The 13,166-nt window shown below is 59.5% G+C and overlaps 3 protein-coding genes across 3 annotated transcripts; 1 reads left to right on the forward strand and 2 right to left on the reverse strand.

Annotated features, from left to right (window-relative positions):
• Positions 1 to 267: 267 nt before the first annotated feature.
• On the reverse strand, positions 268 to 2,712 carry EsH8_VI_001165 (ARMH3 family protein; the record flags this gene model as incomplete). Its single annotated transcript, XM_083272418.1, has 6 exons — positions 268 to 1,249; positions 1,305 to 1,642; positions 1,696 to 1,808; positions 1,861 to 2,014; positions 2,116 to 2,322; positions 2,629 to 2,712. 6 exons carry the CDS (start codon positions 2,710 to 2,712, stop codon positions 268 to 270), a joined length of 1,878 nt encoding a protein of 625 aa, XP_083127592.1.
• Positions 2,713 to 3,847: 1,135 nt separating this feature from the next.
• Positions 3,848 to 4,564, forward strand: EsH8_VI_001166 (uncharacterized protein; the record flags this gene model as incomplete). Its single annotated transcript, XM_083272419.1, has 2 exons — positions 3,848 to 4,126; positions 4,196 to 4,564. 2 exons carry the CDS (start codon positions 3,848 to 3,850, stop codon positions 4,562 to 4,564), a joined length of 648 nt encoding a protein of 215 aa, XP_083127593.1.
• A 743-nt stretch (positions 4,565 to 5,307) lies between these two features.
• On the reverse strand, positions 5,308 to 10,011 carry EsH8_VI_001167 (uncharacterized protein; the record flags this gene model as incomplete). Its single annotated transcript, XM_083272420.1, has 1 exon — positions 5,308 to 10,011. One exon carries the CDS (start codon positions 10,009 to 10,011, stop codon positions 5,308 to 5,310), a length of 4,704 nt encoding a protein of 1,567 aa, XP_083127594.1.
• Between the last annotated feature and the right edge of the window lie 3,155 nt (positions 10,012 to 13,166).

Below are 13,166 nucleotides of genomic sequence, written 5' to 3' on the forward strand. Positions count from 1 at the left end.
TTTTGCCAAGTGCCCCTGCTCACTGCTTCCGTTATAGGGTTAATTGTTCTACGTTGACTGCCATCACGGGCCATGCCCCGGTATCGCTTTTGGCCCGAAAGGCTTTCGCACATGACGGTTATCCCGGCATGCAACGACGTATTTCAACCCACTCCCCGCCGAAACCACAGACAGCCAGGAATCAAGAACAGCATGCTTCATGAGAGTCATCTCGGGTGTCATTAATATCATACAGTCTACATCCCTGCCAACTCTCATGTCTCTGCCTCACCTCTCCACCAGCCCCCTGACATCAACAACGGTCGCCCTTGCCATCTTCTTCAGCAACGTCCTTTCGTCCGCCTCCCGATACCTGTCCCACGTGTCAAGCCCCTCCTTGGCCTGTATACTCAGGGTCTCGTACCCTTGCTTGATAACCTCCGTCACCTGAATGCTCGTAAGGTTCCCCTTCTTCTTCCCGCCCTCGGCGAGGAGCTCCTTGTAATGCGTGCTCACGCTGATGAGCGTATCGATGGAGTTGCTGTGCCGCTTCCCGAGCTGGTAGCTCTCCTTGAACTTGATCAGCACGTCGCCCGCCTCGACGACCTTGTAGAACAAATCATCGTACGCCGCCGGGGAAGGTAGGAACCCTTCGCCAGCGGACAGCGACAGTGCGACAAGGTTGACGACGTTGTCCAGCAACAGGTCGATCTGCGAGAGATCCTTCAGGTCCGAGACGTACGTCGTCAGGAACCGGATCAGGTTCAGCAGCGCACGGAAGAGGTCTGCCCAGTGGTAGCTCAGTCGTGTGCGCGACCGGGAAAGATATGAGATGATTCGCAGCAAAATTCCCACGCAGAGCGTATACAGCCCAACGTCCAACCTCCGACGAAGGTTGTGCGTGATGCCGTCGACCATGGTATCCAGTACCGCCGTCGCAAGTATGCGTTCTCCTCTGACCAACGGGAGGAACGGCTGTCTCTGGCGGCACAAACGCACCGGGCCCTTGGACTCCTCGCTGCATATCCGCTTGCAGAGGACGGGGTCCTCGATCAGCAGGCGGAAGACCATGAGGTTGAGATGGGAGTAGTGGGTCGTGCGCTCAGAGAGGTGGGCGTGCTGGAGGAGGTAGGAGGTGAGCGACGTGAAGGCCGCCAGGGGCTGTTCTTCGCCCTTCTCCGCGGGGAGGGTGGCGAGACTGAAGCAGAAGAGCTTGTTGGCGTGCGTGAAGTCATATGTTGCCAGCAACACGGCGGCTTCCTTGCCGGGTCTGTTCCTACGTCAGCTGCCATACCACATCGCTTCAGGAAGGGATCATCTCTTACAGCTTCGTAAACATCTGCTTCATCGTCTCGGCGTCGTACACGGGCTTCTTCTCCGGCTTGGGACCCCTCGCAACGGCCCCGAGCCCAATCATGTGCAGCGTGCCATTCAACGTCCACCCATCAGGCAGGTCCTCCTGCACATCCACAAACTGCGCCGTTAAGCTCTGACATGTCTCACCAACGCATCGAATGATCTTCTTGATTGTCGCCTCGTTGACAAAGTCGTTCAGTCGCATCTGATATGGGTTTTGAAACTCAAACTTGTTGTAGTTGGCCAGAAGGCCGAGGAGGGCAAACGGACTGAGGATGCGCCCTGTCGTGTCTGTATCTTGGACGAACTGCGACCTTGTCAGCCGAACTCTCGGCATACTCGTAAGAATGGCTGGCCTACCTTTATTACTGCGGGGAACAGATCGCGCTGGATAAAGTACGTCAAGAGACTCGTCTGGTATGCGCCGGCCGTGACGGCCAGCACAACCTCGACAGCCTTTTGCCGCAAGTCCACTGCCGCTCGTCAGCACCGTTCCGTCCACCTTTCTTGACAATTCCGACTCACAGCTCTTCCCGGCCCGAATGATCTGGTCCAACGCCCCTACAAAGTCCGTAAAGATGGTGTCGACGTAGTCGATGCCCGCCAGGACGGCGATGATATCCGAGCTAGGATGCGAATACTTCTTCGACAGCGCCGAGCAGAGGAACACGCTGAGGGTCTTTCATGCCGTTCGGCTCACGTCAGTGACTGCAACAATGCCTCGCCCCAACATCCCCCAACCAAGGGGTCGGACGGGGTAGACCACAGAGGGCAACTCACATCCAGGGCATGCAAATCCGCCACGCCCTGTCCACTTTTGACAGCCGCCACGGCGCGCGCAAACAGCTCCCTCGTCTGCTCCTCCAGCGCGAGCATGTCAGCCGGCCCGAGGCCATCGAGAATCTGCTTCAGGGCCGCGCGGTCTGGCCGTAGAAGGAAGAACTCGCGCCAGAACCCTTCGGAGCGCTCTGAATCATCTTCAACGTCCTATGTGTAGTGATTCCGTGTCAGCGGTTCTGTCGTGGAGGCCCGCAAACTTTGGGTAGGGAGGAGCATGGATCGGGAGCAACGGCGACGGGGGATCGGGGGATCGGGGGGGCCGGGAGGAGGAATTCTCTGGGGCAGCTTTCGGAAGGCATTGCACACGCAGGGCCGGTGGCTATCGAGGACAGAAAGCTGAGGTAGACGCACCTTGAGACGGCAACATTAGCTTCAGCTTCTCAAGCGCAGCGGGCGGCGGCCACCTCGGTCGGCGGGCATCTCGAGGGGCACAGGCATGGGGAGCTCTCGAACCTTGAAAAGCGACTCGTACAGCTGCACGACCTTGGGTTGGAACACCTCGGGCGGAGGCTGACGGGTGAGTGGTGACGCCTCCATTCCCGAGCAAAGAAGAAACTAAGGACCCGGGGGCTTGCTGTGATTGTGGTGTTGGAGCCGGATGGGAGTTGTGGACGAAAGTTGGCTTGGGTCGGTCCGGCAGCACGCGAGCTTAGCTGGAGATGCGTTGCGATACGCGGTCCGATAAAAAAGATAAAAAGGTCCGCCCCTAGTGCAGCTCAGGGATGTATGTAGCCGTGCCGTGTCGTGCCAGTGAAGTGGACGCACGGTAAAGATGGGCAAAATTGTGGTGCTACACACAGTGGTTTTGGCCGGCAGCCTTAACTGTCCTGCTTGCACATGCGCGCAGTCCCCTCCGCTGGCCCCTGGCCTCGGGCTGCCTCACTTCGGGACAGGTGTCCAGCACCAAATTTATCCATGGAATGTTTCATGCACGGCCGCATCATTATCCAGTCTTTCGGCATAGGGCTGACGGGAGCCTCTTACTAAATTGCAGTACCGTCGATCCGAACCCAAGACCCAGAGTCTTAGGCGTCCCGTGGATTTTTGTTATTGCCGATATGGGGCAGCACCCAAAAGCGCCTCCACACCCTGACGTATGAGACCATAGTCATCGTGGCCATCGCGGCTCAGCATGGCCCGTCAAGAAGCCACGCAAATGTGGATTTCGAGCGAAGTGAATCAAGAGAAACCCCCGAGAGACAGAGAAAGAACAGGAAATGCAAATACAATGCTAATCCTAATGCTAACCAAGAAACCGTCGGTAAGCCGGGTAATCCATGCAGCTTGGCTGAGGAGTAAGCTATCCATGCTATGCCCTCCTCAAGCTTCCAAGCCACGCCCAACAGAGGTCACGGTTATACCAATAATGCCTGCCTTAACCAAATTCCCACACAAAGAGTCTACGCCATCCTCTGGATCATGACATGCGTTCCCTCACGACGCGGCTGTTGGACGCGACGCCGCACCCATGGGCTGGCCCGATTGAAGTCTGCGAGCTGAGCTGGCTAGCGGAGACGACCTATGGAGTTTGTCGTACTGGCGCCGCATCTCCTCCTCAGTAGAAGTGCTGCGTCTTTCTCGGGCCCTTGCGGCATTCGCCTGATTCTCCGCTCAAAGGTCGCCCGGCGTTCGAGGTCCATTCCTGCCGAACTCGGGTCTAACAAAAAGAACCATGACCGGGAAAACAGACGAGGCCCTCATCCTCCAAAGCCAGGTAATGAAGTTCCCGAAGCCGATCGACCGCGTCTTCCGCGTCTTCCAGGGCTGGTTCGAGTCGGAGCAGCCGTTCGTAGGCTACGGCGGCGACCTCCTCGGCCAGAGGGACGACTTCGTCGCCCTGAGCCCCTCGGCCGACAGGGACTTTCTCACCAGGTCCCTCCAAAGCCTTGCGGGTAGATATCTACCGGAACGTCTCTGTACCACTTTTACCCGGCTGTCTTGGTGGATATATGTATATATTTAAACGTGTGTGTGTGTGAGTGTGTAAAGCAGAGAGATACGTACTAACACGAAACCCCAGGGTTCGCGGGACAAGACAACGGGAAACGTGAAATACTACTCGTCGAGGCGCCTCTCGCGCCTCGTGACGATCATCACCGTCCTCGCCGCCTCCCTCGTCATCCAAGCCGCCATCGTCACCCTCCACCTCGTCCGGGACGAGGCCCTGCGGCTCGCCGTCGTCGCCGTCTTCACGAGCGCCTTCGCCGCCGGCCTCGCCGTCATGACGGACGGCAGGCGGACCGACATCGTCCTCGCCACGGCCGCCTGCGCCGCCGTGCTGGTCGCCTTCGTCGCCCAGGACCGAGCAGGGCTTTGCTTGGAAGGGGCAGTGGGGGGGGGGACTGTTTTTGGTGGCCGGAGTGTATCAAGGGATCCCGAATCAAAGTGAAACCAGCCTGGACTTTACTGCTGTGCTGTGGCGAAATATAGCGGCGGGACTTCCAAAGTTGGTGTATGCATGTTTTGAGGATTGGACTGGCGCAGTCCGAATAACCTCATTCGGGTGTGGGGCTTTCGCCTGGCCAACGGGCACCCAACACACACAGCTGGCCCAACAAACAACAATCCTGAATAACGAAACTTTAAAGAAACATATCACAAGCACCAATATAATCCATCTAGAGGTCTTCATGTGTGTATATTTATACAACGCTCTACAACTTTCTCAAGCCCCGGTGGAGACGGTGGCAATTCCTCCCACCCCATCGCTTGCTCTCGGAATAAACCAGACAAAATCGCCCAATGCCATCATTACAAACTGATAGATATATGCAATTGGTATAGTTGTGTATCCAATCCCCCTCCCTTGTCTCCCCCCCTCTCCAATGCATTGCTTGCTGCACTCTGGTGCTTCGAAGCCGCATTGTGATAATAATAGTAGTAGTAGTAATAGTAATAAAAACCCCCATAACAAAAGAAACAATATCCAACGCCCTTCGCAATGCTATAGTGTTATATATATACAGACCACCGAGCTCGCCGCCGCGTATATTCGGGTTATACAGCGACGGGGACTGTCGTGTCTGGTCGCGTTGCTGCCCATCTCCGGATATGACAGCGGACGACGAGAAAGCATATCAATTCGCTTCGCCCGCCGCCCCCGTCCAAAGAGGTGGGAAAGGAGGGTGTTCTCTAGTGCATGACGCTCTGCCTCCAGCGCTCAATGTTTTGCACCTGCCCAGGCTGCATCTGCATCTGCATCTGTTGCATCTGCTGCATCTGCATCGGCGTCATGCCTTGCTGCATGCCCATCCCGGGGCCCATGGGCTGCATCTGCATCGGAATGCCCATGCCCACGCTGTATGGGTGGTTCATGGCGTTCGCGGCGCTCATGCCTGCGGGGGCGTACGACCCGTAGCCGTTCATCGGCTTGCTGCTCATCTGGGTGATGCCCGCGTGGCCGACGAGTCCGGCAAACGCAGGCTGCTGCTGCTGCTGCATCGGGGTCTGCAGCGGGGAACCAAAGCTGCTAAACGCCATGCTGGAGCGGTTCCATCCTCCGGGTCCCATGGTGACACCGAGACCCGTGCTGCCGGGCGACGCCTGGTTGACGGGGCCTCCGGCTGCGACTCCTGCTCCCGTGCCGTTGTTGAAGGCGCCTCCCATGTACCCGCCGGTCCGCTGCACGTTGGGCCCGTTGAGGCTCGTTGGCATCTGCGCCCGGACGGCGGCCATCTTCGTCGCTTGCTCCCGGACCTTGCGCTCCTCCTGCTCCCTGCGGCGCTGCTCGTCCACGGCGGGGTTGTGGCTGACGGGGTGCGAGCCGAGGACGTCGGCCAGGCTGTGCTTCTTGCGGAGCTGAGGCGCGGGGGCTTCGGGCTCGACGGGGCCGCCGCTGAGCATCATCTCCCGCTCGCGGGCTTCGCGCTCGGCCTGCAGCCTCTTCCTGCGCTGGCCGAGGGTCTCCTCGGCCTCCTCGGGCTGGGCGTCCTTCTCCTTGCCCTTGTCCTCGGGCTCGGCGAACTGGGTAAGCATCTCGGCGGAGAAGGCCTGGCTGACGGGCCGGGCCTTGGGGAGGTTGTTGTGCTCGGCTTCCTCCTTGGCCTTGAGGCGCCGCATGCGCTCGCCGAGCGTCTCGCCCTCGACGGCGTCGTCGTCCGACTCCTCCTGGGGACGCATGCGCTCCGTGGACGGCATGTGGTTCAGGCGCAGCTGGCTCAGGCCGGCGTTCAGGGTGTAGTTGCTCCTCTGCTTGGCGAGGCTTCGCGGGGGCTCTTGGCCGTGGAGGCGGGCACGACGCGCGCTGAGGGGCTCGTTCTCCTCCATGTCGCGACGCTCCATCAGGCCGAGAGGGCGGTTCATCTCGGCGATGGCCGGCTGGCCGGCGTACAAGACGCCAAGCGGCACCTCGTCGTCGTCGGAGCTGGCGTCCTCTTCCTTGGCACCGTCCTCCCAGGCGAGGGCAATCTTCTTCTTCTCGCGGTGCTTCTTCTGCGCCTCGGCGACCGCGTCGAGCTCGAGCAGCGTCGAGTGCATGCCGTTGGGGATGGCACGGTTCGGGTTCTGGGTGCGCATCTTCTGCTGGTACTTCCGCAGCTGCAGCTCGGCGAGGAGGGTCGTCGGAGGTCCGTCGAGCACGCCGGCGAACTCGTCCTCCTCCTCCTCCTCGTCCTCCTCGTCGTCCGCCGAGCCCTCGCCGTGCTCGCCGTCGGCGTTATCAGACAAGGCTCGCCTCTCGTCCCCGCTGCCGGCTATGGAGCTCTTCCTGGACGCCTCGTTGGAGTTGTTGCCAAAGGGCGGGGGGCCGCGCTTCCTCTGCGAGGCGGCCCGGTCCCTGTGCTCCTCGGGGAGCAGGACAGACTTGCGGTTCTTCTTCTTGCTGTCGGGACCGTACACCTCGGTGCCCAGCTTGCCGGCGAAGGCGTGGTCGGTGAAGGCGCTGACGGGGGCGTTCGCGGACGCATCGAGGATGCTGTCGAGGGTGGCCATGGCGGAACCTCCTTGGACCTGAATCTGCGGTGTTGTGGATGGCAGGTCGAAGAAGGCGCTCGCACGCAGTTGTGGTGGTAGATCCGAGTTCCTTGGCATTTTGGACTTGCGGCGTTGCTGGGTTGGCGGGGGAGCAGCAGGAGGAATGTCGTCGAATTGAGCAGCGCCGGCGCCCGGCAACAACGGGTCGCTCTGCTCTGCGGGCGCCTGCGTCTCGGCGGCGTGGTCTTTAAAAACATCCTTAAAAGACGCATCCCCCGAACGATGTCCTTCGGAATCGGCGAGAGGGTCGGGGAGCCACATCTTGGACTCGCGGACAGGTGGTGCTTCGGGATCTTGCGGCAGGTACTCTGCCTTGCCGAAACCGGGGTGGCCCATGGCCTGCAGCACCTTGGAATGTCTCGCGTTGCGGACGTCCGTCTTGGGCTTCTTTGAAAGCTTTGGCGGCAGGTTCAGCATTGCCGGGACGCGGGCGGGGTAGTACAGCATCTCCTGGCCGGTGAGCTCGTCGAAGAACGACTGCGGCCTTCCGCGGCTGCCCCTGTTTGGTGGCGGCATGCGTGGCGGCGCCGGCTCGTACTGTGGCTCGGGAATGTCGGGCATGGGCATGGACCTTGGCTTGGGCATGGGCATTTCGTGGTACTCGCCATCGCTCTGCTCGCGGGAGTCGTAGCCGCCGCGCTCGAGGTCTTCGGGCTGGCAGTGCACGCCGTCGAAATCGCCAAAGGCATTCGCTTGGTCAAACGTCGATGTCGACCTCGGCGTGGGCGGCCTGTCGTCAGAATCCCGCCTGCCGCCGTCGGGGGCGGCGCCGAAATCCAATCCGAGGCCTGACGAATGGCGGTCCATGTGGCCGCCAAGCACGTCGTGGTAGGTGCCGTCGTTTTCTTCGTAGTGGGTGTTTGGCCGGCGGATGGTCGCGTCGTCGTCGGCCGTCACCGGGACCGGGGCGTGGTCTGCCTCGTCCAGGACGCGTCCGGTCAGGGCGACGGGCTCCGACTCGGCGATCTCGGCCAGCGAGGGCTTGCCTGAGCGGGCGCTCCTCGTCGATCCCTTGCCGGGACCGTGACGTGACATGATGGCGTCGACATCGATTTCGGGACGGCCGCTCGAGTTCTTGGAGCCGGAGCGCATGCGGCCGGTGAGGGAGTGGTTGGGCGACATGACGTAGCCGCTGGGGGAGTAGCCTCCGAGGCGGGCGGCGTTGTTGAGCTCGACGATGGATGCGACAGGAGGGATGACGCGGAGAGGGCCCGGCTGAGCGGACGGGTCCTCAATCGGGGACTGGGAGGCGGCGACGCTGGCTGCGAGGATGGAGGAGCGGCGGGAGTCGGAGCGCTTCAGCTCGCCATGCAGGTCGCGGATGGCGTCCTCGATGGAGCTGGTCATGGACAGGCGCTCGGCCGACTTTTCGAGGGCGGCAACGTTGCCAATGTATGCGCCGGAGCGGCAGTTCAGGTCGGGTACGGGGTGCTTGAGAGTAAAGGCGTTGGAGTCGGAGATTGTGCGGACGATGGGCTGGGCAACGGGTCGTACGACGTTTGAGCCGGGGGATGGGTGGCCGTGGTGGTGGTTGTGCTGCTGCTGCTGCTGCAAGCTGTCCTGGATCTGGGAAATGAGGCTGCTGTTGGATCGCGAGGACGATGTGGAGATTTTGCGTGCAAAGGTGGTGGTGGCTGGGGCGGAGAGGATGGTGGTCGGCGAAGAAGTCGACGCGGCCGGGCTCGTGATGGGAGAACTCGTATTCTGGGGGCCAAAGCTATTAATGTCGTGGTGAATGTTTTTCGTCGGCAGGGCCAAGGGGGTGACGGGCTGGGTTTGGCGGACGGGAGGAGAAGAGTGGGATTGCGACTGCGACTGCGACCGTGACTGGGGAGAGGCGCCGGTGCTGGCGTGGGCGTTGGTGCTGGCTTGGGCGTTGGCGCGGGCGCTATCCCTCGCCCTCGCCCTATCGCTGCTATTCCTGGCCGTGGTACCGGTACGGGGCCCTTCTGTAGCGGCACTTCCCCCCCTGGCGTCCTGCAGCAGCTGCAGCGGATCGAGGGACAGAGGCGTCGACCCGGCACGGCGCTGGCGCGGGTTCGTACGCGAGATTGCGTCGGCTGGCACGTCCTCTGCCTCTCCATCTCCCTCTCCCGGCCTCCTTTGCTCCTTTTCGACGGCGGCAGCATTCGTCGCGTCGCCCATATCACAGACGCCGGCGCTGTTCCCGGCGTGAGCCGCGCCAGCGCCGTGGGCCATGTGGTGGCTGGGCGTATTCCTGTGCGGGTGCGACCCCGACGACTCTATTTCTGCTGCTGCATCCACTTTGTCGCGTGCACCCGAGACATTCCCGTCCGTATCTGGTGCTGACGTCGCAGCCGTCGACGCTGCTGGTGCATGTAGTGATTGCATGCCCGTTGTCGTCGTTCCGCCGTTGGCATTCAAAACCGTGCTTGTTTTCGACATGCTGCCCGTCTTGTTGAACCCGAGGGGCCCGTCTCCGTCTTGGTAGGCGGCGTGCGGTCCCTTTTCCCAAGCCGTTATTGTCGCTGGTAGCGGCAGTGGTTGTGGTGGTGGTGGTATTGGTGATGCTGTTGAGAACGGCTCCCGCCCGCTCTGCTTCTTTAGGCTTGGGCTGCTGTCGCCGTCGCCGTTTAGATATCTGCTCGTCTTGTCGTCGCTCTTGAGATAATGTTCGGGAAACAGGTCGCTCTCCATGGACAGAGGTGTGAAGCTCGTCTCGGCAAGGGACAGGAAGTTCATGGGGCTGGGCGTCGCGGTGGCGGACATGGAGGGTTGCGACGACGAGGCGGCGGCATCTTTTGTGTCTTCTCGGGCTGGTCTTGTCCCTGCGTCGTCGCTGTAGTCCGATCCCGAGGACGACATTGAGGACCTGCGGACCGAGGTGTAGGCCGCGGCGGCCATCGCTGGGTTTGTGGCAGGGCCAAGCAGGAGGAGGGGGGGTGTCCCCGATCAGGATCGAGCGGTTGGGCGCAGCAGGGGGGGTTTTGAATTTCTCGACAGGCGAGTTTCGCGGTGCCCTGGTGTCGGGTCGAGACTGGCGGGCGGTGGTGATGATCTTGGGATGACGTTTCTGAGTTGCGGTCCCTGCGTGGTCAGAAGGTGAGCAAGCAGTGCAGTGCAATGCAGCTCCGTTGCAGCGAGACTCGTGAGGTCGTTTGGCGTGTACTGGCGATGGGAACCCAATGGCGCGCCCACGACGAGCTTAGTTTGCCTGTCTCGTACGTTATTTCCCCCTTTCCTTCTTTTTTCCCCCGTTTCTTTTCTTGTTCTGTTTGCTGCGCTGCGTTGTGCTGTGTTGTGTATGCTCCTTGCCTGCTGCACTATTTTGGCGGTTCACAACCAATCTCAAGTGCCTCGTGCCCGTGCTCCCGTGTCCTCGTGTTCCGAAATGGCGGTATTTGGTGGTGGTGGAGCTGTCGGGGTCTTTTTTTTTTTTTGTCCCTATCATCTAGCTGCAGGTCCAAAAGAGGCTGTGACGTAGCGCGCGAAACATGGACGGGTTACCGGTGAGGTTGTTCGTCGTCGCATGCGGTGTAAGGCACCTCTCCTGTTTCGGTAGTTTCTGAGTCGTAGGAGCTCAATAGCGGGGTGGCGGTGTAAGCCGAACAAGAGACGAACAACCGAGTCTTGAAGCAAACACGAACAAAAAAAAATGATTCTTTGTTTGGATGCTGTTACACCTGCGCCTCCTTCGAGAAGAGTGTCAGTGTGAGCGAGCCTTGACGTCCGAGGGCCACGATGGGAGGGGGGGGGGAGGAGTAAGGAAGGGAGGGGCGGACAGCGTGCAGATATTGGGGCGAGGAGGAAGATGGGATGGGGACAGCCAAATAGCGCCGGTCGAGGTAGGGAAAGTGAGGTGGATGAGGTGGGCAGAGAGGCCCGAGGTCTGGACCAGGTGCTGCCCAGTTGGTATCAGGTCGAACGCAGATCGTGGGCGGCACTCGAGCGAGCGGTGCAGGTCAGGTCTAGATAGATGTACGGACGGACTGGACCGACCGACTGACAGACACACCACGTCTTACTCGCAGATGCCACCAGAGTAGCACCCAGACCAAGCCCCCCCGGAAGATAAGGTAACGGTAGTCTCTCGGCAAGGTCTCGAGAGTTGGGATGAGATAGATAGAGAATCCCGGGGTAGGGAACCATGTATCAAATCAAAAGACAGAGAGGCGGACAGACTGGCACTGACACGCGCACACACGCACACGCATACTACACAACACATACACACACAACACCACCCCAGTCAAACAGAACAGGGAAACGGTCCAGGGCAGCAACACACAACGACAGCAAGAGAAGAAGAAGCAGAACTGGTACGCACCGGTCGATGTAAAGGCGGCTGGACTGAACAGACGCACCCGAGCACTCTCAAGTCTTCAGGGCGTCCAGGTCGAGGTCGAGAGGTCCAGGCCCGTGTCCCAGTCCAATCCGAATATAGACTTTGGTGTAGAACGGGATTGGCGCGGGGGGGGGCTTAATACGAGAAAGCTCTCTCTGTATGGAGACCTTTTTTTTTCTCGTTTAATTTCTCTCTCTTCCTCTTCCGTTACGTCTCTCTCGTTGTTTCCGGGGGGGTTTATCGTCGAGGCGACTGATGAGGTACTGATCAGCAACCGAAAAGATGAAAAAGGAAAGAAAAAAACAAAGCAGATGAGCCGGCAACGTTTAAACGAAACGAAGCCCGGGCCAAGAGTCTTTGACAGGTGAGCTGCTGCAAGGCCGTTCCCTGGACGGAAGCTTCGCAATGTGTGGTGTGGGCGGGTGGGTGAGATTTGGGATGGGATGGGGATGGGATGTGTGTGAGAGGTGAGGCAAGGTGCCGGGGGCGAGACTGACGGGTGGGATGGAGATGGGGGAATAGGGATGAATGGGGGATGAAATGCTGCTGCTGGGTATTTGAAATGCGCAATTGACTTCTTGCTCCCCAGGGCCCCCTTGAAGCTCCGCAGTCCTGTTATTCTTCTCTTTCCTTGATCTTGAATTGCGCGGGATTTTTTTTTTCGTTTTTTTGTTTTGTTTCTGGGGTTGTGATTACGAGCCAATTTATCGCCGCTGCAGACAAACTCCATCCACTCTTTCGGGGGTTTTTTTGGGTGGTTAAAAAAAAAAAAAAGATACCTGGGTTATCTGACTGGGTCCTTGCCGAGCAGCATACGATTGGCAAACCAAAATAAAAATAAAAAAAACCCCCATCGAGTCGCAAAAGAACAAGAAAAACCCGTCAGGGGCAAGCACACGCACACATACGGAGTACATACACGCACACGCAACGTACATACATACGCACACGCAGGGACAGGCAACAAGGATGCCCGAAAATAAATTGGGTACGGTGGCCCCGTAAGGCCCGTAAGGATGATGTCGTTTTGGATCCCCTCGCGAGACGGCCGCGACGAACGAGGAAGGGGGGTGGGCCGCTATTGAAGATGCGGTCCAGGGGTGATGGCCGTTTGGAGGGCCGTTGCCGGGGGAGGGAGGGAGCGAGGCCGGTTGAGAAAAAGAAAGTGAGGCCTTTCACTCGGACAATTATGTACCGATCTCTCTTCTGGTTGGAGGGTGGACGAACGGGGGCGGAGATGAGGTTCGACGCGGCATCAAACAAGGTTCGTGAGGGTTTGCGCAAGAGTCAGGTAGGTTAGGTGTAACGATGAAATGGATTAAAACCAAGAAAGTACTGAAGAAATCTCAAGAGATCAACGTGATGACATGGGGGGCAGTGGCCGTCTTCTTCGCCAGAGGTGAACAAGATTGGATACGTGCAATTCCCGGGGGGGACTTGGAGGGGGAGGGCAGGTAATATGATGTGAGATGTCGGCGATGGTGGCTTCGGCCTCGTTTGTGATATCGTGGCTAGTGAGTGAGAGAAGACCCGGGGGAGGGGTTGGAAAGGGGAAAAGCAACCGACTTATCAGACGGGACGGGATAGACTGACACACAGATAGACGGACAGACAGATGGATGGACAAACACGCTTCCTTCCCTTCACTTCCCTCCCCAGATCCGATCAGATCCAGTCCAGGCCACACCAGACCATCAAGACCGCCTCATCTCGT

This window comes from Colletotrichum jinshuiense, chromosome 6 (genome assembly GCF_051148585.1).
Source record: "Colletotrichum jinshuiense chromosome 6, complete sequence".
Lineage (NCBI taxonomy): Eukaryota > Fungi > Ascomycota > Sordariomycetes > Glomerellales > Glomerellaceae > Colletotrichum > Colletotrichum jinshuiense.